Here is a 23567-nt window from a genome sequence, read left to right on the forward strand (position 1 = left end):
TTGATGCTAAATGCTCTGTAATCTCTCCCAGGGTTTGAGAATGATAAAAGTTTCAGTCGTGGAAATCTATGACATTTGATAGAAAGTTTATTTTGTAATTCATGAATTCAGCTTTAACATTTTCAGTGAGCTAGCCCAACATGTTTTAACAAAGAGACATTCCGGTTGTAAATATTCTACAGTGTACGCCATGTTTGGTTAGTCTAATCAGGTTTGCCTCAGGAGTTGGACCATTTTAAGTCCTCACCACAAACTGTTCTTGCTAGAAGGCATAGCAATTTTAGCATTTGCCTTTTTGTTTGTATGTATTGTACGTTATCTGGTTATTTGACTTCTTCCTTTGAGGTATGGACAGCAGTTCTTACTCTGTAACATTGTATGTAATCGAGATGTATGTGATGTATTTTTGCTGCTTCCTTGGCCAGGTAGTGCACCGTATATCTACAAGACCATGGTACAAGCATTATCATCATTCACCAGCCCCAATACAGATGTTGTAGGTTGATGGTTGTGTCAATGAGAGGGCATGATATTTTATTTTACTAGTACTCGGAAATTAGCTCTACTTTGATGTAACTTGAGCTGCAGTTATGCTACAATGAGTTTACAATTTCACATGTGTACTCAAGTTTCAGTTTGTAATAATGCGATAAGCCGAAATAATCGAATAAAAGGGCAGCTTTATATTCGGAAGTTTAATCTGTATAGTTTCCCTCATGAATGCCTGCTTATATATTGGTCTAATATGACCCTGCTTCATACTCTCAGCATCTGATTTCTATAACATGATGCTTTAAAGCTTTCAAATCCTCCTGCTAGTTTAGTATTCATACACAACTTCCGTCCATATGCATTATTTATCTTATATTTCCATGCTGCTGTGAGCTGTAAAGATACAATATCCACTGCACCGCTGCACCTTTGACCAGTGACGCTGGCTCTACTGTTGTTGCACTGTTGTGATCACTGCCCTATGGGATTATCAGCTGTATCCTCAAATCTGCCATTTTCTAATCTGTATCATCCAGTAGTTGCCCCATGATATGCCTGCGCAAAAATGCATTGTGTATTTTTTCTCACCTTGTGGGAAAACCAGTTTAATATCTGTTTCTGTATCAGCTGACAAATTGATTTTTTGTCACTGTTTGCAACTAACTGTGTGTCACCTCAGAGTTTGGGTCATGTTACCAGGTGTGATTGTGTTGCATTTCAGCTCTGTACTCTTCCCTCCGAGCGGGATCATTAAATAGCCCTTGTTTGCATGATAGACATCTGAATTGTCCCTGCTGTTTGGGCATCTTGTCACAATACGTGTTGTAGGATTTTCTTGTGTGGAGGTTTCTCTGGGAACACTAGTGATGCAGATGATGATGTTAAGGCGAAATTTATGCTTCTTTGTTGGATCAACGCCATACCTACGTAGGCTCTGCAACGAACATTACCTTTGTTATGCTGCTGTTGTCCCTGGCTTCATATGAGTAGAGAGAAGTCTGCTTGCCGCTAGGCTAATTTATACAATGTAAAATGCCATAGGCTTGTGCTAAAAACATTAGCATGTTGTATTTGTGGGGAAAATGTGTCCAGATAAACACTATTGTTTGTCTGTGAATGCTGCGAGTTATAGTGAAGCAGATTTGTGTACTTGTGTTTGAAATTGTCACTATTACGCCATGTTTAATGTGTGTTTAATGTGTGTTTAATGTGTGTTTAATGTGTGTTTAATGTGTGTTTTGGGTGTGTTTTGAATCAACTGAACTTTACAGCACTTCACAGAAACCTCTGCCGCCAACTAGTGTTTTGGAGGTGTAACTGCAGAGCGACACACCACTGCACAAATGCTCACAACAGCACGACATGTTAGGGCCAGCCGATGTGCATTCACATGAAGGATAATCATCCCTTTTACTTGAAGGGAGCATATCATATATCTAAAATTACTGTTTATCTTTATAATCAAATGTAACAATGAACTTATATACTTGCATCGCTAAATGTGTTCGTTTACAACAGTCAAAAATAACTCATCTGTTCTTGTGTCTGTGTCTGTCACATATTCAATAGGTGTGAGAAGAAGGGTGTGTAGCCGAGCCTCTCCAGTTTAAGTCCGAGTATAGGATTACAGCATTACTCTATCCTGCAGGGACAAAGATCAGATTGCTCTTTCATGAATGTGTGTTTGTACAGCATGTGCTCCCCAAGGAGATGAGGCAGCAAGTCTTAGCTGAATGCCTTTATACTGTATGATAGATGTTTGGAGCAGTTGTGAATTGGATGCGGTCCGTGTGCTGAAATAGTCTATATCAGGATAATTACTTTGCAAATGTTTACCTAAGTGTGAGGCCAGCTATAAGAAGAAGTGCACCTGTCATGGGTTTCAGCCAAAACGCTTATCAGTGGTTGTGTCTTATGTTTTCAGCCACAGAATCTTAGAGAGTAATTTCAAGCTGTCTTGCTGGTTGTTTAATCTCTTTGTGTATTTGCTGTGGTCGATGTGAGATAAGCAGACGTAAGCACATGCCACTATAATAGTTGCTCAGGCTGATGTTTTCAGTTATTGGACCTCCAATAATGGTAACTTTATTGCCCTATTATTATTTTCTGCACCTGCCATACTTAGTCTCTGACAGACTCATATGCTGAACGCATCTTCTCTCATTCCCATCTTTATGTTTCACCCTCTCATATCCAGTGCATAAGAGTCAGTGTGTGAAATGAAGGATATTAAACACACTTTATTCAAAGTCAACAGAAAGAGAACCCACCCCGGTTCGTCTTTCCATTTTTCCAACAATCACCAACTCAGGTTTGGTTGAAATAAACCCTTAACTCGTACAGTTGGATGTGAAAATATGACGACTCTGTACATGCCAAAATGACTTTCTTTAGATGAGGTCTGATGACTTCGGCGATAGCAATTTTAAAATTACTGACTCACCAGCCAAGGGGACTAGTAGATGAAAAAGTCCACTGGCCAAGTGTATTTCTTTTACTGGCCAAAATAATAAGTTGCCTTTTTGTGTCACACTTTTGTTTTGTAACATTACATTGAGATAATAAGGTATCATGTTGAATCCAAATTAAAGAAAAAAATTTGAAGCCAAATTATTTTAATAGGTTAATAAGTTCAAGCCCAGTTACAAAAACATTCTTGATCTCAAAATGATTAATTAAGTATCTGCTATAAAAATGTCCTTGATGCTCAATCATGTTAATCAACCTAAACCACCTCATCAGACTCCTCACTTGTCTTTGCACAGGTCGACACTCATTTTTTGTTTGTGATGTCAAATGTGACACACCAGCAAAAAGAAAAGTTGAAAGGCATAGTAGTTTATTGGCAACGGAAAAAGAGTCAATCAACTATTTTAAGCAGGTCTTCCAGGTTTTAAAAAATCCTGCATACCCACTAGGGCTGCCCTTGAAAGTTGGAGATTTGAATCGCCAGTCAGAGACCACTCAGTCGACTAAGGTTTCTTCAGGTTGAGCGTTTTTGCAGTGTGTTTCTGGGAGCATTTTGGTTCCCGGATTTTGCTATGGAGTTAGTGCTCTTGACCTTCACAGTACGTTTTGATTCAGGCAGCTGTGGATGTGATGCAGCAGCACAGAGGAGAAACTTTCCACCGTAAGGCCCCGCTGCTTGAAAGTGGTGAATTAGCAGCTTGCAGATACCGAATGCGACACAGTCTTCGGCTTTTGTTTGATATGTAATATCGGCAAAAACTGTTGTTGCACATTTCCGATCCGTTGTTAGCCCCATTAGCTTGTCACTATATTACATGATTGCCGCTGTCATTTGACTGACATAACTCTGAGTCAGATACAGCCCTAATGTCCATGCTCATTTCAGTGGGAAGGGGGTATTAGATAGAAAAACATGGGAAAATAGGGTCCAGGTCAAAAACCACCGAAGTTCCCTTTAATTAAACTAGTCAATACTGCTCAGATGTAACTATTGATCTGCATGTTGTTGCTTCTGTGTCCTGTGAAGAGCCAGCAGGACCTGAGTAGATAGATTTCCATATTTCCTTTCTTACCCTGCTGTGTCAGGGAGCTGATGGCTCTTTAAGTGGAGAATAGGGCGGGGACATATACCATGTGCTCTGTGAACACACCCCTCCAACAGGGACAGCTCCTGTACTGCATTATTTGCTTTGGTGTGTGCATAGGCGTGCATCCCCAGTTGTGTGTGTGTGTGTGTGTGTGTGTGTGTGTGTGTGTGTGTACATTGCATTTAAGTGTGCCCGTCCTCTGCTGTCTCGCTTCCACTCCGCCACTGCATCATTGGTCCATGTGCTGCTGTTGTCAGGGAAACCCTTTTAACCGGTACCGGCTCAACTTCCACCGCTGGATTTGCACTGAATATTTTAACGGCCCCGCTGCCCTCTGTTACCCGTGTATCCGTGGGCCGGAGTGTGTATATGTGTGTACTGTACAGCGGGCGCCTGTGTGATGTGATTCTTCTGACAAGTTTGCGTTTACAGAATAGGCCCAGCGTGAGAGAGGTGAGGAGGGGAGGAGTGGGGGCTGCAGTGAGAGTAGTAACAGCAGCAGCAGCATCTCTTGAGGAGTGAGGAAGTCAAGGGAAGTGCAATCTTTCCAGCTTTCGGCTGAGCCAGTGTTGTGGATTAAGTCTTCTTTTCTAAGCTAGACTACAAGAGCTCATCCTCAGACTCTGTCGCACTCCCCGTCTCTTTCACTTTCTGTCTCTCCGCCTGGCACTGCCATCGCAGGCAGTATTTACATGGCACAGTGGGCAGCTCCGTTTGTCTCTCTTTCACGCTCTACCTCATCATCCCTCTGAACTTTACTCTTTTACCTCCTTTAACTGTCTCTTTTTTCTCTCGTCTACTACTTTTCATTTCTCCCATCTCTCCTGCTCTTTCTGTCATGCCCTCCTCTTCCTCTCTTCCTCTCTTCCTCCTCTCCCTTCTTTCTGCTGTCTCAGACACAGAGCACCAATGTGCAGGAATTAGCTGTTAGCATTAGCTGTTAGCTGTCTGCGTCTGTATCGAGAAGAGGGCTTTTAGGGGTGACACCCGTCCACCGCCATCCTCTGGCACCCACTGCTGACCTGCCCCCCACCCACCCACCACTGCAGGGTGGGATGGGCAGGGGCTGGGTGAGTTAGCCCAGGGCTCGAGGGTTAGCAACAGGGCAGGCGATGCCAGAGAGTAAAGGACGAGAACAAGAAGGAGGTGGAGGTGGGTGCTCGCGGGGCAAGTGGAAGCTGAGGAAGGGAGGCAGCCGTTCAGCCATCCCGGCACTCTTCACCATCAATGAGGAAGAGGAAGGGCAGAAACGGAGAGATGCTCGCAGGAGGAAGAAAAAAGGTACAGAGGGAAACTGACTGGAGTGTAAGGTGGAGAGCACAGTGAATCTGCATGCTGTGGTACTTTAAGCAGTTTGAGCTTCATTTAAACCATCAAATTGTGTGCATGTGTGTGCTTTAATATCTGGGACAGAGAGATGTGTGGCCAGTCGCTGGAGAGTCACAGGAGAAGACAATCTGAAAAACGATCTGAAATTGAATAGGATGTTAATGATGAATACATGTGCCAAGAGCCTGGATAGCAGATGTGTGTGTACTGTGTGAAAAGTCCTCTTAACCCATCAAGCTCAGCCATCTGGAGACAGGAGGCTGACAAGTCTGATGAGAAAGCACAGTGTGTGCATGTGTGTGTAAACCAGCTGACGAGGCGAGAATGGGTCAACACAAGGGCAGCAGATGAGAGCGAAGGTGCAGTCCACTTCACACGTGTATGTGGTTATAATGCATCAGTGAGCAGAGCAGTCAGTCAACAGGACAGCGTGTGTCTGCAGTCACAGCAGGTAGAAATGTTCTGATCTTCTTTTGTTGTTTTCATTTTATCCCAGAGCTTTACAAACATCTAAAAGCAGTAGATTTGCTTTATTGTTTTTGTACTAGAGCTGTCCCGGGCACCAGTTTTGGGGCATCAAAGCTTTGTCGAGAAATATTTATGATTAATCCAAGCTTTGAGAGCTGGGAAGAGAGATGAGAGACCAAAGGACATTTTTGAAAATAACTAGACAATTAGCCTCTTTATTAGCGTGCAGGTCGCAGTAACATCAGCCATAATAGCTAGAAGACAGTATACTTTGCAAAATGGCCAAGCTACCTGTTACCTGCAGTTTTCACATGATTTGCCAAGTTGGTTGTAGATCTGCAACAAGCCAGTTTCCTCTACCATATCTGGCACTGGACTTTTTTAGGGGATCGTCTTTGTAAATTTTGTAACTATTCCAGACGCTTGACTTTTTCCAACATCTTGTGAGCAAAGCTGTCAGCCTGTCACGGGGGGTCAAAGTGTGTGTCACAAAACTAGGGCCCTCACTGAGTTTAAATGTCCTTGTCTGAAAATAACTTATAATTAATGGTGATGCACAGTAAATTATGTCTGATTACTATTTCTTAGGGGTGGGAACCACCATAGGATCCACGACATGATATGATCCCGATACTTAAGTCATGATACAACGTTTTTGCGATTTTAAATTTGTTGCATTATGCAATATATTGCGATAAAATATATTGCGATATATTACCTTTTTTCAACCGTAGTTAAGCTAACATAAATTTTTCCATCCCTTCATCTCACCTCAGCCAATTTTTTGCAGCAGTAAAATGTATCTAGTGGACTGAAAAGCAATTAATTATATTATTCTAGTAGACTACCTTAAGTTTCATTTGTAATATTTGTAATATTTATAATTTATATAATTAAAAGGAAGCCACACGGTGCCAAGTTTCTTGCCAAGAAACAACTTTTGCCACACGTGCGATACTATGCTGCATCGATTCCCCCCCTAATATTTCTCTATTTATGGGCTACTCTGGAATTTGGGGGGAATGGTACGGAAAAACAAAGAATTTAAATACTGATTTGGACATTGATTACCATGGCAATGATCGAAGCTTCAGGTCAGCCCGATTATTTACTTAATTATTCATTCATTTTATTGCTTTTCATTCAGTGTTTATGAGAGCTGCCGTTGTGTCGTATATCCAGGGGCAGTTGGTTTCAGTAACCTGTTTCTGTCTGATTTGGGATTAGGACCTGAGGAATTAGTAGAGAACTAGAGTAGACAAGCTATGAGCAGTGTTTTATGGGTATTGTAGTACTACAGACTGAACCTGTCCGTCACTGGATTTGTGGTGTGGGTAAATGTGGGTCAACCAACAAGAATATAGAGAACAAATTGAGCTTTTAAGGGTCCTTTAAATGGACTTTAATCAGAGAATGTAATACTGAAATGTAGTCATGTTAAGTTAGCAGTGGTCGGAGAGGTTTAGTTTAGCACCATTTCATTTGTATTTTGTGTCTAGTATTCATCCATTACATCTGTCTTTTTAAAAGGTGACAGGAGAACTAAGGAGATAGGTTGAGAGAGGGTTTGTTTGACTCGAGGAGACAGGAGGTTGATCAAATATTAATAATGACGTTCTTATGATTTCCACTTTATTTAATTAGTCTAACCCAGCTCTAAGCAAACCTTACTTCCTGCTAAAGTAGTTGCGGTTGCAGCCGCTGCGTGATTGAAAAAGAACAAGACAAGACACAAAGTAGGTCACTTTTCTAAATAATTACATTTAGTGTAAGACATGATTCTCGTACTCTGCCGTCTCTTCATGGGGTGAGCATGTACGGATCACTTAAACCATAAATAATAGAGGAGAACAGACGGAGAGAGGGGTGGATAAAGGGATGATTGTGGGCTCCTGCAGCAAGCATCATTTCAAAGTATCAGGTGACTGTTAAGTTTTCTTGATTTTAAAATGACAGTCACATTGTAATACTGTCTTTACGGTGTATTAAATATGCCAAGTGTAGGTGTTATGTATGGAAGAGGCTAAATAATCAGCAAACATATTGTACAGTAGTGTCATTATGTTTTTATATCCAAACTTTCCAAACTTTATTTCGGTCGAAGCATATTTTAGCAGCAGATTGCAACATCCCACATGACCTGACAGGGTTCTGCATGATAAGGTTGCTACATATAAAGCCCATAGCCTGTTCGTACACCTTCATAACTGAGCTGAGCCTTCTATGAGAATCATTATATTAGCCATATTCCCTTTAAGGCCCTGACACACCAAGCCAATGGTCAGCTGTTGGGTCGATGCAGGGCCGTTGGTGACGGTTTGTCGCCCTAGTTTACTGCAGTGTGTCCCACATCACTGGCTCTAGGTGGCCGTTTCCAGCCAATTTAGCATATTGAATTGGTGTTATAGACAGGGGAGCCTATGGTGAATGAAATCACTCTGATTGGCAGTTCAGCTCTGCGCACGAGAAGAGAAAGGGAAGTGAGGATAGCAAACAAATCAGAATCAAAATCGGTTTTATTGCCAAGTAGGTTTTCACATACGAGGAATTTGGCTTGGTGCATAACAACGAATATAAAAAATATAGAGTAATTAGAAGCATACATATAAAAAGGAAATAATATAAACAATTAAATATAAAATCTGAATGCAAATTAGAATAATAATAGAATATAAAAAGATGGAAGATGGAGAGAAACTGTTTTTGTGGCGTGAGGTTTTGGTCCTGATGGACTGCAGCCTCCTGCCAGAGCGGAGAGTCTCAAAGAGGTTGTGTCCAAGGTGAGAGGGATCAGCCGCAATCTTTCCTGCACGCCTCAGAGTCCTGGAGGCGTACAGGTCCTGGAGGGAGGGCAGATTGCAGCCAATCACCTTCTCGGCGGAACAGCCAAATCAAGAGGGCGTGATGTCAATACAAACCTAACATTAACTTTATTTTTCCAACTTTTCTCTTAGTTTTGGTTTATATTTTTGTGAATTATTGGACAGTTTTACATTTTTGGGACCTTGGAAAATCAAATAATCTGAGAGGTTGAACTAAGGCCATATACCTGTGACGAGGCATCACAAAAAGAGACTTCACAAATTCCTTTATTAGAAAAACTAGAGAGAAAAAACCCTTAAGATTATGTTTTTAAGCCATTTAGATCTTTAGCAGAAACGGTTCATAACTGCTTGTGTTATTGTTTTCTAGTTCAAGGTAATTATCATATGTTCGTTCAACATCAGGTTGTGTTGTTATTGTGCTAACTGGCTAACTAGCATCTTGACTCCATCCTGTCTGTCTTCTGGTTTTCCTTTTTGACAGACAAATACAGACTACCTCTGCCTGCTGGTATGAAGAATTATTACCCCCAATGCAAGTGCAGAACGTATGTGTTAGCTGGCTGTTGGCTGCAGTCTTTGCAGTGTGTTCAAGAGCAACTTTTTGGCCAACACGCAGGCGACATGAGGGGATGCAACAGTTGGCCTTAGTTGCCACTAGTTCTTTGATGTCGGTTTGGTGTGTCTGGTGCCTCTTTACCAGCACGGAAGCTAAGCAGTGTACTGCTATAGACACTGCGTTAGTTTGAATCTGAAAGCCGCTCATTAGCATAAACAAAAAAACCAGTCGAGGCAGCGGTAGACCAGTGATTCCTGTGTGCTTTGAGGTAAAATGACTGTTTTCGTCAAAGGAGTCTGGTGGCTTTGGTCAGTTTCCCGTCAGAAAGTGCTGTCTAATGGCAAGGTAAAGTAGTAACAGCAGCCATTCACGCTCACATTCTCACTTACGGACAATTTAGAGTCACCACTTAACCTGCATGTCTTTGGACTGTGGGAGGAAGACGGAGGACCTGGAGTAAACCCACGCTGACACAGGGAAAACATGCAAACTCCACACAGAAGGGCCCCAACTGGCCCACGAGTTCAAACCGGGAACCCTTGCTGTGAGGTGATAGTGCTAACCACTGCACTACAGTTTGAGTGCAAACTCTGCATGTCAAGAAATGTCGATGGCAAGTTGCTCAACAAAGTTTCTTTTATTATGACAACTCCTTAAAACATCTTGTAAAAGAGATAGGAAAATTTCAGTATTGGACAATAGCAGCGTCTATTATTCGAGACTCTCTTTGTCAAACTTGTCGACAAAAGCCTTGAAGGGTGACTTAGATGTAGCTCCTGTCATCTGAGCTGAAACCTGTACCTGCCATTTGCAACCAACGCAGTGCCACCCTCCTCTCAGGCGCCTGTTATCCAAGCCTGACTGCCAGTCTTGGGGCTAAAAAGGAGGACTCCCGCCCCCCCGTCCCCTTCGCCTCTCTGTTGGCTGGAGCTTAGCGTTTAGCCTAGCATTAGCAGCGGGCTAATCCTCTCAGGCTGCAGGGGAGGCAGGAGCCACACAGCGAGCTCGCCTGCTACCCACTGGCCCGAACAGCACAGCATTAATCGCTAACTCTGACCATTTAATCTGACTGGCAGTGAATGCAGATAGATTGGGGGTGGGGAGCGTCTGCACAAACACACACACAAATACACACACACACACACACAAACACACACACTTCAGCACTAGGGTAGGGAGGGGCAGATTAAACAGTCACACTCTCCCTATGTCTCACTCTCCGTCTCTTTTACACACACACACACACACACACACACACACACACACACACACACGCATAAACACGCACACACATGGACAAAAGGATGGGGGTTGGAGAGTCGCCACAACCTGTCTCACAGTCAGTCAGCTCTCAACAGCAGTGACACCGACCGAAGCTGACCCCTCTCTCTTTATCCCGTCCTGCTTCCCCCTTCACTCTGCAAAAAGTTGAGTTTTGGGTGGTCTCTTTTGGATTCTCTTCTTTTTGCTTTTTCTTTCGTCCCCCTCACTGCACCATGGACTTTGGATGTGAGCTTATCTTCAGCTGTGTAGGATGTTTGCAGGAAGTAGGAGCATTGATTCTGGCCCTCAGATCTTACTAGACGGAGTGGGACGCTTGCCAGGGGTTCAACAGGTCTCATCCTGGCATTGACACCCCTGGAATCATGCACCAAAATCCAGGTAAAGACTTGTGATTTGATCTCAGGGCGCCTGCGTATTTAATCGATAGATCTGCAAAGGTTGAACAAGGTGCAGGTGCAGTCTGTCAGTAACAGGATGGTTTCATTTTGGCTTTGTAGTCCAGCATTTTGAATTTGAGGTTTAAAGTACAGCATTTGGTTTTAAGTTAAGAGTGTTTACATCCACTTTAGGTGAGCATAAGAAGGGGCACAGGTCCTACACTGATATGGATTTGTATTCTTAAAGCTGTTGTTTCCTGTTAGATCCAGTGGTGTGTTGAAATAAAGCTAAAATATCTCAAACATAGAGGACTAAACTGCCCATCCTGGGGATTTGTCTTTTTCCCTTTCTCATTGGAGGACTTTGCATCACCTCAGTATTGTTACACCTTGTATTTGTGAAGCCCTCTCTAGGTGCACCGGGAGCTAGCACTATGCCCCGAGTAAAAACGGTCTTTGGTGTGTTTGCGAAGGCTGTTAAATGGCTGTCTAGTGTGCACAAGCAAATATACTTTCTGCTATTGGAGGTTTGTTTGTTTAATGACCTCGACAACAGATGGGCGGCTGAGAGATGCAGCAGGAGCAAACAACTGCACCAGAAATAAGTCCCTCACATCACGTGCAAAGCTGTTAAAGCATTGCATGGGGAAAATTAAGCTTGGTTAGCAATTCATTTTCAAAGTGTGGGAGTTGAACACTGCATTCAAAGCATTCATCTCTGAATTGAAATACCCGAACTTCAGCCCTGTGCTGCTCTGCTCTGCGCGCAGCATCATCTGCAACTCGGAGCAACAGGATGCCCTTTGACCTCAGCTGACCTCTTCTTATATGCAGGATGACCCCAGTTTGTGGCTGTCTGTGTGTTTGGTAGGCGCTGTCTGGGAAACTGGGCTATGCAAAGCCATATCCATTGATATTTTAAGTTCGGTCAAAGTGAGACTGCTGCTGCATTAGGCCTTGTTTTAGTCCAACTCAGTACAGTGTGTGAAGAGCAAAGCTGGACAGGCTGGATGTCTGGTTAATTTTGCTTTTGATAGACCGACAACCATTAACTGGTAACTAAAAAATGCAAAGTGAAGTGAAACACAAGAGGCCTTTCCTTTTAGTCCCCCTCTCCATTGACTCAGTGAGCTTTAGTGCTGCATTTCAAAGCACTATCCATTTAGAGGTGGTGAATTTTTTTAATTAATTTTGTGTTGTAAATGTTTTGCCTTTTATTTTATTTTCTGTTGGCTTTTCTGACAGACAGCCGGCTGGCTGCGTTAACATGCAGAAACATAATGTCCACTGGCCTCCCTCCAGTCTCCACTGGTTAGCTAGCCCAGGTCAGGTAGGAGCGAGCTAGTGGCACCCCTCTTTCACAACTACGTGTAACAACATCCCTGTGGCAGGACAGCATTGCTGCAGAAACATGGTGGCCATCCTGCAGTCTCACCCCAGGTAGCTTCAGTGAATAAGCGGCTTCATTTTGTGGTGCACAGTGCAGTAAACTGAAGAGCCGGAAATTTAATCTGTAGACTAGGGGTGGGCGATATGGCTCTAAAATAATATCACGATATTTCAGGGTATTTTTGTGATAACAATATATTTGACAATGTGACAAATTAGTAAAAAAAAATATATATACAGTACAGGCCAAAAGTTTGGACACACCTTCTCATTCAATGCGTTTTCTTTATTTTCATGACTATTTACATTGTAGATTCTCACTGAAGGCATCAAAACTATGAATGAACACGTGGAGTTATGTACTTAACAAAAAAAGGTGAAATAACTGAAAACATGTTTTATATTCTAGTTTCTTCAAAATAGCCACCCTTTGCTCTGATTACTGCTTTGCACACTCTTGGCATTCTCTCCATGAGCTTCAAGAGGTAGTCACCTGAAATGGTTTTCCAACAGTCTTGAAGGAGTTCCCAGAGGTGTTTAGCACTTGTTGGCCCCTTTGCCTTCACTCTGCGGTCCAGCTCACCCCAAACCATCTCGATTGGGTTCAGGTCCGGTGACTGTGGAGGCCAGGTCATCTGCCGCAGCACTCCATCACTCTCCTTCTTGGTCAAATAGCCCTTACACAGCCTGGAGGTGTGTTTGGGGTCATTGTCCTGTTGAAAAATAAATGATCGTCCAACTAAACGCAAACCGGATGGGATGGCATGTCGCTGCAGGATGCTGTGGTAGCCATGCTGGTTCAGTGTGCCTTCAATTTTGAATAAATCCCCAACAGTGTCACCAGCAAAACACCCCCACACCATCACACCTCCTCCTCCATGCTTCACAGTGGGAACCAGGCATGTGGAATCCATCCATTCACCTTTTCTGCGTCTCACAAAGACACGGCGGTTGGAACCAAAGATCTCAAATTTGGACTCATCAGACCAAAGCACAGATTTCCACTGGTCTAATGTCCATTCCTTGTGTTTCTTGGCCCAAACAAATCTCTTCTGCTTGTTGCCTCTCCTTAGCAGTGGTTTCCTAGCAGCTATTTGACCATGAAGGCCTGATTAGCGCAGTCTCCTCTTAACAGTTGTTCTAGAGATGGGTCTGCTGCTAGAACTCTGTGTGGCATTCATCTGGTCTCTGATCTGAGCTGCTGTTAACTTGCGATTTCTGAGGCTGGTGACTCGGATGAACTTATCCTCAGAAGCAGAGGTGACTCTTGGTCTTCCTTTCCTGGGTCGGTCCTCATGTGTGCCAGTTTCGTTGTGGCGCTTGATGGTTTTTGCGACTCCACTTGGGGACACATTTAAAGTTTTTGCAATTTTCCGGACTGACTGACCTTCATTTCTTAAAGTAATGATGGCCACTCGTTTTTCTTTAGTTAGCTGATTGGTTCTTGCCATAATATGAATTTTAACAGTTGTCCAATAGGGCTGTCGACTGTGTATTAACCTGACTTCTGCACAACACAACTGATGGTCCCAACCCCATTGATAAAGCAAGAAATTCCACTAATTAACCCTGATAAGGCACACCTGTGAAGTGGAAACCATTTCAGGTGACTATCTCTTGAAGCTCATCGAGAGAATGCCAAGAGTGTGCAAAGCAGTAATCAGAGCAAAGGGTGGCTATTTTGAAGAAACTAGAATATATAACATGTTTTCAGTTATTTCACCTTTTTTTGTTAAGTACATAACTCCACATGTGTTCATTCATAGTTTTGATGCCTTCAGTGAGAATCTACAATGTAAATAGTCATGAAAATAAAGAAAACGCATTGAATGAGAAGGTGTGTCCAAACTTTTGGCCTGTACTGTATATTATGAATTTAAGAACATAGAATTGCAACAAAATAAGTGATATAGTTTTGTTTGCCTTCAAATATTCAGTGAAAACTAAAATGATCTCTCATTTCTTTAGTTTGTGAACAACAACAGTAACTCAGAGTGAGATTCAGGTTCTGTTTACAATATTAATAGTTCAACAAAATAAAATCTACCACAAATTACACATTTAAACAGCTCCCATGCATATACTCACAGGGCTAGTATTGTATCATACACACACGCAAACACACATCTGACATGGCATCACTCGACATCCATTAACTGCGTCATCACTGAACATAGTGTGTGTCATATTTGCAAATACTTTGATAAGGGGACATCTGGCTGTTATTCAAATTACATTGGTAAAATATCACAGTAATATGGGTGTCTTGTTCACCTCCTGTACTGAATGCTTTAATACACACGCCTGTTTTTATTGCTTTTCCTCTCTGTTAGTCATTTATATAGTGATGTATCATGTTACTGCTTCCCGCTGCAGAGATCCTAACTCCCCACAAGAATCACTTACATCCCTGCTTCTGTTGGAGTAGATGTAGATTATACTGATCAATCATTTCGGTGCTAGCTGAATGCTAGGGTTCAAATAATAGAATATGTTATAATTTATAATTTATCGTGACTCAGTCCGTCTCTTTGTCTCCATCTTGTTCTCCTTTACATCTTTGTGTTTCTGTGCCAGACGTTGTAAAGAAGAAAATTGTTATTTGTGTGGTTCAGAGCGTTCCCAGCTCTCTCCAGTGAAGTGCTCCAATCCAAGCTGTCAAAATGAGGAAAGTGGTTCAGCCCTTTAGGCTGTCACCACCGGCTGATTATTGTGTAGTGGCCCACTCAGCTTGTCAGACGGTCCACTTCATCAGTCACTTGAAGTTAACTTTCACAGATGAAAAGAGCTCCTTATTCTGTCCCCGAGTGGGTCTTCAATTCAAATTTATGGTCATGTGGCATCTTGGTGGAAGTTGCTTATGGCGCCTAGCTAAAACCCATTCACAAATCTCCAGTGTAGTATTTGGCTACAGCACATCATGCTCCTCTCTCAATGAGCTAATCTTTTACCTCAGGAAAATTACTTCAGGGGAAGGAATACACTGCCTAGACGTTATTGTAACCCGGCCCAGCCTTTCCTGTCATACAATAGCCATTATAAAACCAGTTCCAGGGCTGGTGCACCTGAGGCAAGATAAACCTGTTAATACTTGTGTACACACCTCTGCTGATGTCCCATAGACTGGGAAATGCAATACCTCTGCAGGTATGACCTCATGTCTTTGTCCAGCATGTCCTTTGTGAATTACCTCAGAATATCTCAGTGAGTTAGGGTGGAGACGGCATCGGCAGTTTGGATTTATGAGAGTTTCTGCAACATCCCACATCAGTGTAGAAATAAGTGAGAAGCATCATGCTTTGTTGTCTTTTTGTTGGATGTAGAGGCACAAACATCCAGAAATGCACCCATTTTGTATGTTATCAGTCACTGAAATAGGCATTAGTAGTAGAAATATTTGCTATAGATGTAGGTTAGGAGGCTCCTATGACACTGACTTGTACTGTATATTCCGATAATTAAAACGTAGTTGGTAAAGCTTTACATTTCATTACTTTCCAACATGTGGTCATGTTTAGGTGCAAAAACCTTTTGGTTGGGGTTGGGAAAAGATCATGTTTTTGGCCCAAAATACCCCAATTTGAAGGCACAAGACCCTCTGTAAATGCAGCGACAGGTTGCCAAAAAACATCTGCTTTCAGGGGGCAGAAATGGTGCTGGAATTGCAGCACAGGCTGCTAAAGAACACCCACTTTGGGAGTAGAAACACCATCAGAAATGCAGTGACAGACTGCAAAAGAACACCCACTTTGGGGGCAGAAACGCCATCAGAAATGCAGTGACAGGCTGCTAAAGAACACCCACTTTGGGGGCAGAAACATCATCAGAAATGCAGTGACAGGTTGCTAAGAAATTACTCATGTTAGGGGGCAGTAAGGTTACCAGAAATACGGCGACAGGTTGCCAAAAAAAACACATTTGAAGAAGAGGAATGCCTCCTTGTCTTGAGAATGAACAACTGCTGTTGTTGTTGTTCGTTGGTCTTGGACGGTGGTCTGCAGCTTGGCAGCCGTCTCACCTAAATGTCACGCTACCCACCATAGCCTCCACCTCCTGATAACAAAGGCAGCTCGTAAATGATTAATATGACAAATACAAATTAAATTTTAGGTTGTCTACTAGAATGATATAATCAGTTTCTTTTTCAAGCCACTACATAGACTTTGTTGCTATAAAAACATGGCTGAGGTGAGATGAACAGATGTTGACAAAGTTTTCTTTGGGGATGTAATTTACAGTTGAAAAAAGGTAATAAATCGAAATATATCACAATTTATTTCATCACAATGCTCAGCATATCACAACATACTTAAAATTGCAAGTGCAATAATTTTGTTTGATGTCTGAAGTATTGTGATTCCCACCCCATCATATACATGTCATCACATAACAGGAAACACGGCTGTGTAATAACTGACAGTGGTATTCTAAACATGCTAGTCGGTGTAACAGGAGCCTTTTAATCTATATCTATAACACTAATAACCCCTATTAACACCTTTTTGAATAGAGTGATGACATTTGAACCGGATGAGAAATTCAAAAACTGCTCAGAGCTGTTGCAGATGAAAAAAGATTCTCAAACATAGTCACCGTAACAGTGCGAAGTCCTCCACTGTGATAAAGATCATGAAAGCAAGTAAAGGTTACTAACTGTATTTTCAGTTAAGACCCCTGACGAACACACCATACTGTTTATTTTTACAGAAGAGGCACAAAAATGTTTGGTCCATCCAAGGTCTTTAATCTGATTGAAAAAAATTGTTGGAATAACTTGTGTCACTAAATTGTTTTGTGACAGTTCCTAAGATGCTAATAAAATATGTTTAACAAAAAAAGAAAAGAAAGAAAGACAAAATTCTCTGAATCCAGCTTCTTAAATGTGAATATTTTCTGGTTTCTTTACTCCTTTGTGACAGTAATCTGAATGTATTTGGGTTGTTGACAAAACACCACATTTGAAGACGTCATGTTGGGCTCTGGGAAACATCTTTGGCCTTTTTTATAATTTTCTGATATTTTATTGACCAAAGAACTAATCGAGAAAACAATCGACAGATTAATCAGCAATAAAAATAATCATTAGTTGCAGCTCTATCCAAGGTTCACTTGAGCTTGTTCTTTAAGGTGTTAGAGTCCACCTGTAGCAGTGAATATGAAACCTGTACTTTGCTCCTCTCATCCACCGCAGCATTAATTACCCCGCTGAGCCAACATGTCATGTAGGTGAGGAGATAAGAAACTATGTAAAGAAGAGTACGAGAGGGAAATGTAGGCTAGTGTGTAGCCCGTGTTATTTCAGGTTGAGCCTCGGTGTCGTAGTCTGTCAGTGTAGTCTGGGTCAGGGCGGCTGATTTAGTTCAGTCTCCAACTTTCTGGGACAGATTGGTCTCTGTGGAGTCTCTCTGTCTTCTCACACACACGGAGGTGTTGGAACAGTTATCTTGCACGCCCACAGTATACAGTTATGTTAGTTAGTCTGAATACTGTTTATCTTTGGATCTTTCTCTAATCAAGCCAGCTTTGTATCACAAAAGTGTGTAAGTGTTGTCATATTGGAACATGTGGGACAGGCTCATCTGTTCAGCCCAGTGCTTTAAGCTCTGTGTCTGTGCTCAGGAGACTGACCTGAGAGTGCTGAGTCACCCTGAGCCTGATAGTGCCATTAATCAATAGCCTGGCTCTGAGCTGAGTGGAAACACTGCAACACACCGGGAACATGTGAGAACACAGCAGTGGGACTGTATATATTGTTTTACCTCAATTTGTTTCCTGTCGGGCTGCACTGCAGAGGCCGTACTGTAAGTGCTGCCAGAGCTATAGCTTGACAGTGCAGAGGAAGCAGCACATGCAGACTGTCAGGTTGAAGGTAGTTTATTTTAGATTTGTTTTGGCACCACCTTCTTATCTTGGCATTAGGGATGCCATTAATATTGACACATCATCGATAATGGCTGATACTGGCTTTAAAATGAAATACCGGAATCTGCAGATACGACAAACCGTTTTGTTTTTTTTTTAGACAAAGAGATAGACTCTTGGTTGCTCTGTATAGCCAAACGTAGATCAAAACCTTGTGTCAGGTTCTCATGGAGAAAGGTAAACATCAGGATACACAGGAAGGCACTCCAAAAATATATAAAACGAGGAAGGAAGTATTAAAAAGCCTTTATTGTCGTGGCTAAATTGTTTAAAGAGCCAACATGTTTTGACCACTGCAGGTCAGGGCTTGAAAAAGTTTTACAAATTTCTTGAATCACCACTAAGTAAAACACCTTTAGAAAACAAAAGGCTGTGAATTATTATTTCCCTTAGGGCTTTTCACATTTTAAAGGGAATGTTCTTTATAAATCAGAACATGCAAGCACAAATACATGGTCTTAAACCAGGGTATTACATGAATCGGCCTACGTAAAGATACAGATAAAGAGGTGTATTCAGTCAGAGGATTCAGGGAACAAATTGGATAATTTTCCATAATATATGGATGTATCAGTGTCAGTTATCGGCTAAATGAGTTGTCATATATCGCCAACGAAGCCAATGTTGTGTGTCCCCACTTTGCATGCAGTTTTCCACTCTTGCTTGTTTTTATTCTGCTTTTAGAGCATACATTACTGTGTGTCTGACCACACTGAAAGGGCACGTTTTTCGTCACGTTAAATGCAGAAAAAATTCGTCTTTTTGCCTTTAATTCTGAAGAAGATAGTGTTCCTACCAAGCTGTTTACGTTGCTAATAAGAATAGATATTCCTGTTTACATGCAGCCCTGCATACTCCGATTAATGTCCCCTAACATGCTGTTAATCATGTCAAAATATAAAAAGTTAAACAGCTGGAGTGGCTTGTCATTTTACGTCTTTGCATCAAATTAGGATTTTTAAACATTTTCCACTGGTGGCGGACTAGGGCTGCCACAATTAGTCGACTAATCAATGACTAATCGACTATTAAAATAATCGGTGACTATTTTAGTAGTCAACTAATCGGTTTGAGTCATTTTTCATAGAAATGTACTTTAAAAGTACCCCAAAATACTCTTATTGCGGCTTCTTACGTTCAAATATTGGCAGCTTTACACACTCTCCCATGACAGTGAACTAAAACCCTTTGGCGTGAGTATGAAACAAGACATTAGATGACGTAATTTTGGGGTTTGGGCGAGACAGACCGACATTTTTCAACATTTTAACACATTTTTTGATGAAATGATTAGTCGACTAATCGAGGAAATAATCGACAGATTAGTCGACAATGAAAATAATCGTTAGTGGCAGCCCTATGGCAGACATGTTCAAACATACAAAGGCAGCCTCCCTCTTAAATTCTGTCAGTCACCATCAACGTTGTGATATTTTACACATATCCAAAACCTGTTGATATTCAAGTCTTTCATGCGACGTTACATGTTATGAATGCACTGAATACATGAAAAACAAAAGAATGCTCCTAAAATCTGAATGTTATCAGTATATCCCATGTGTCTTAATCTGAAGAAGCCATAGAAGGCCTATTTTAGAATATCAAAACTGGTGTTTACATGACTCGTATCAAATTCAGACTACTGTCATATTCAGAATAATAATAGAATATTAGTGTGCATGTAAACAAAGTGTAAAAGTATGATTTAAGCATCAGAGGTGAGAGGAGAGCAGTAACACAGGCAATAAGGCCTGATTTACCTGAGCAAATTAACACCTGCCGTCAAATTCATATCACAGTTATTTATACAAACTAGGGATGTCACGATTATAGATTTTCTTGGTACGATTATTGTCAGAGAAATAATCACGGTTTTACGATTATCACGATTATTATGCATTCATTAATTTCACACTATAAATGTGTAAAATCACATGAACACTCCTTATAGATCTTTAAGTTTAATTTATTTCCATGCCAACATAACAAAAATAATATAGCAACAAAGAAAAGTAACCAAAAAGTAGTGTGCGGACTCTACTTTTACTACATGCCTCTTTGTGGTCCAGCAGTCTAAGTTTTTTCTAGGATGTGTGTTTCTTTTTGTTCTCTTTAAATTACAATTACACAAATAAATTGAGAGCATATCTCGTGCAGTGTTAATAATAAACGAAACAGACATCGTGCTGGAAGGACAAGTCCAACATTTACTTAACACAGATGGGAGGAAGCAACAGGAGGTAATACTAATGCTAAATGTTCACTGACTGAGGATCTTGAAAAGACATTACGTATATCTTCCACACTGCACACCGACACTGAAACAGTCTGACAGTGAGACTAAAAAAAGGATTTGAACTTGTAACAGTCGAATATATGAAATGTGCCTTTAACATGGTGTATACTGTGTTGCCTAGCAGCAACGTTGTCAAACAGCGCCTGTTATGATTTGAGTCTGTTGAGCGCACCCAATGCTGGTCGGACGTATACTTATGTGCTCCTGCTTTTTCTTTTATCTCTCAACACAACAGTGATGGTTTTAAGTACATGTGGCGACTATTTTGTTCATGCATGAAAATGTAGTAGCCGTACAACCGGGCTTGGTAAGCTTGGAGTGTTTATAAGTTGATGTAAAAATAAACGACGTGCATTTGTGAAATCCCGCACTCGTGTGGACGTGAGTTTCTGCCTGTCATCTCACTCCAAAGAGCTACACGGACCCAAAACCATTACAACCTCACGCTGTGTGCACACAAACTACAAAACTATCCATCAAAAAAGTTTTTGAGACGTGCCTCAGCTTGTCACGTTGCACTGTAAGCCCAACTCGTATCATACCACTACGCCATTAATTGCAAATGACACGCTAACATATACTTTTAATTCAATGTTACATTAGATAAATTCAGATTGATGTACGGGAATAATTAACCGTGGCATTTAAAATCGAGGTTAATAGTGAAATCAAGTAATCGTGACATCCCTAATACAAACCAGTTGCTAACTAGAGAGAGAGATCTGAGTGTGCAGAGGTGAAAAGTACTGAAGAAAGACAAGGTTGGTAGAGCGGCTTTTTGTGGGTGTTTAGTGACATGGTGAGGAAACTGTAGCATCAGCATAGGTGCATCACTGGGAGTGGATTTATGAAGCGTTCAAGACTGTTTGTTCAACACTGCAGTACCTTTCCTGATTTTCCTCAGGGAGGATAGATACTATGAAGATTGTGCTGAATCAGTGACAGTGTTTGCCCTTTAACTGCAATACTGTACAAACCTGGCAAGCTTCCAGGTCAACGGGAACGGCTGCCAAGCCAACCACAAACTTTTTAATGCCAGATATCCATTCATTAGAAAAACATGATGTGATTTTTATTTGTTGGGGACTCTGCAGTGCTGCTCCGAAATGTGATTTATGTGCACATGTTTCATTTGAGCTCTGTGTGAGTCTTTGCTGCCTTTTTTGTTTGTTTGTTTGCTGTCTTTTATGGACTCCTCTCTGTTTCTCTGTGTGGCATCCATGGCGTAGATGGGTGAACACATGTAGAGCACAGGAGAGTTGATGTTCCCAAGTTCCCAAAAACTAAAGAAGGACAGATGTCAGTTGCCCCAAATGTCTGAAAATGAAGCTAAAATATCTGCTTCTTTTAAACACACAGCCCAGCCTCAGTTTGGCACCAGTAGCGAGGATGCTTGCGGCTCTCCTGCTGACACAGCTGCAGAAAGACAGGCTTTGTTATATCTTGGCTGTCGGGGAGGAAATACTCCTCCTGGCTCTACAGGAGCGGTGCAGGTGTAAATAAAAAGGTGTAAACCACCCCCCAAACACCCCAAAACAGTCAGCCAAGGGGAAAATACTATGAGTTTCACTGATTTGTAAAACTTTAATTACAGCTGTAGATGATTACGAAGTTTTTTGCAGTGATGGATCTTAGTCATGTACGCTTCACCTTGTTTCCCCTCTCTGCGTCTCTGCGTCACTAACAACTCTCTTGGTTTGTCTTTCTTTCCAGCGTCTTACTCCCAGTATAAATCGGAGGATGGGGATGGCAGAGCGTCCTCAGCCACCCGTCCCAGCTCCTCGGGCTCCGGGCAGACCTACACTCCCACCTTGACCCCAACTCCCATCCCCACCCCGACCCCATCTCGCACCACCACCAGCAACAGCCCCAGTAACAATGCTGCCACCAAAACAGGTAAGGCACCGTGGCTCACAGGGGAAAATGTCTCTAATGTTTTAACAGATTTAATGAGACATAATCTATTATTAATTCACGGTAGTTTACTCTGCTGTTGTACGGTTGTTTGTGTTGCAGACTCGTTGCTATTCAACAAGATCGACGAGAGACAGAGGTTAGCCCGTGAGCGCCGGGGGGAGCGTGAGAAACAGAATGGTGTGTATTCTTTACCTCTGTGTGTGTGTGTGTGTGTGTGTGTGTGTGTGTAGGAGGCATCCCTCACTTTCTGTTTTGTCCTCACCGCAACATGTCATGACTGAACTCAGCTGGTAGCTGTGGTGCCCGTTTCTCTGGTCATTACATAAAGTCCAGGCTGAAGCCAGGCACCCCCCGTTGCCATGGCACCACTTTTACATAATGGGTCAGGCTGTGGGACAGGGTTTAAGAGAGGCTGGTGTTTTGATGGTGTGTTTTTGTAAGAGTGTGTGAGTGACATACCGCAATAGATGTGTTAAAGGAAGTGAGTTTCTGTGTATGTTTTGTTACTGTAGTGTGTTTGTGGTGTTGTACAGTGGTCATACGTCCGACCCCAGCTGAGGGGCCGAGGGATTTGCTTTGTGTTGAGAGCTAAAGCCTCGTCACATGATCTACAGCTGACCCATCATCACACTGCTGCTATAAGCCTGTGTGTGTGCATGTGGCATGTGTGTTTGTACACATGTTTGATTTCTTTTCTCTTTTTTTTCAGTGTATGAACACTCATGCATGTGCCTCATATCATTATGAACTTTCTGTGTGTGTGTGTGTGTGTGTGTGTGTGCGCGTGCGCACACAATGCCTCAGCTCTGAAGGAGGCCCAGTGGCAGGCACGTGAGGAGCGAGCCAGGCAGCACTATGAGAAGCAGCTGGAGGAGAGGAAGAGGAAGCTGGAGGAGCAGAGGATAAAGGAGGACAAGAGACGGGCCGCCGTGGAGGAGAAACGACGGCAGAAACTGGAGGAAGACAAGGTCTGACACACATGGTGCTGCACCTACTCAGGGCCCTCAAAAACACTAAGCGAGCTGACATCTCTGATATCGATATGTAGCTTTGGGGCATGATTGACAAAGGCTGCATCCCCAATTTTCTTTCAGCTGTTGCTAGGAACCTCTAATAAACCAGCAGCAGGTGATGGCAGTGTTCTTGCGGTCAAAT

General features: G+C 42.2%; 1 protein-coding gene across 9 annotated transcripts in view; it reads left to right on the plus strand.

Annotated features, from left to right (window-relative positions):
• map7b (microtubule-associated protein 7b) overlaps positions 1-23567 on the plus strand; it is a 46793-nt gene that overhangs the window by 3418 nt on the left and 19808 nt on the right. For 7 of the 9 annotated variants that reach the window (XM_078173758.1, XM_078173759.1, XM_078173760.1 and 4 more), the window contains exons 1-4: positions 4140-5330; positions 22209-22391; positions 22512-22589; positions 23217-23380. In XM_078173758.1, coding sequence (XP_078029884.1) covers positions 5162-5330; positions 22209-22391; positions 22512-22589; positions 23217-23380 — 594 coding nt within the window. In that variant the 5' untranslated portion in view covers positions 4140-5161. Of the gene's footprint in view, positions 1-4139; positions 5331-10530; positions 10890-22208; positions 22392-22511; positions 22590-23216; positions 23381-23567 lie in introns of those variants that run through there. The other 2 variants (XM_078173764.1, XM_033649454.2) reach the window with 2 other exon arrangements.

This window comes from Epinephelus lanceolatus, chromosome 13 (genome assembly GCF_041903045.1).
Source record: "Epinephelus lanceolatus isolate andai-2023 chromosome 13, ASM4190304v1, whole genome shotgun sequence".
NCBI lineage: Eukaryota > Metazoa > Chordata > Actinopteri > Perciformes > Serranidae > Epinephelus > Epinephelus lanceolatus.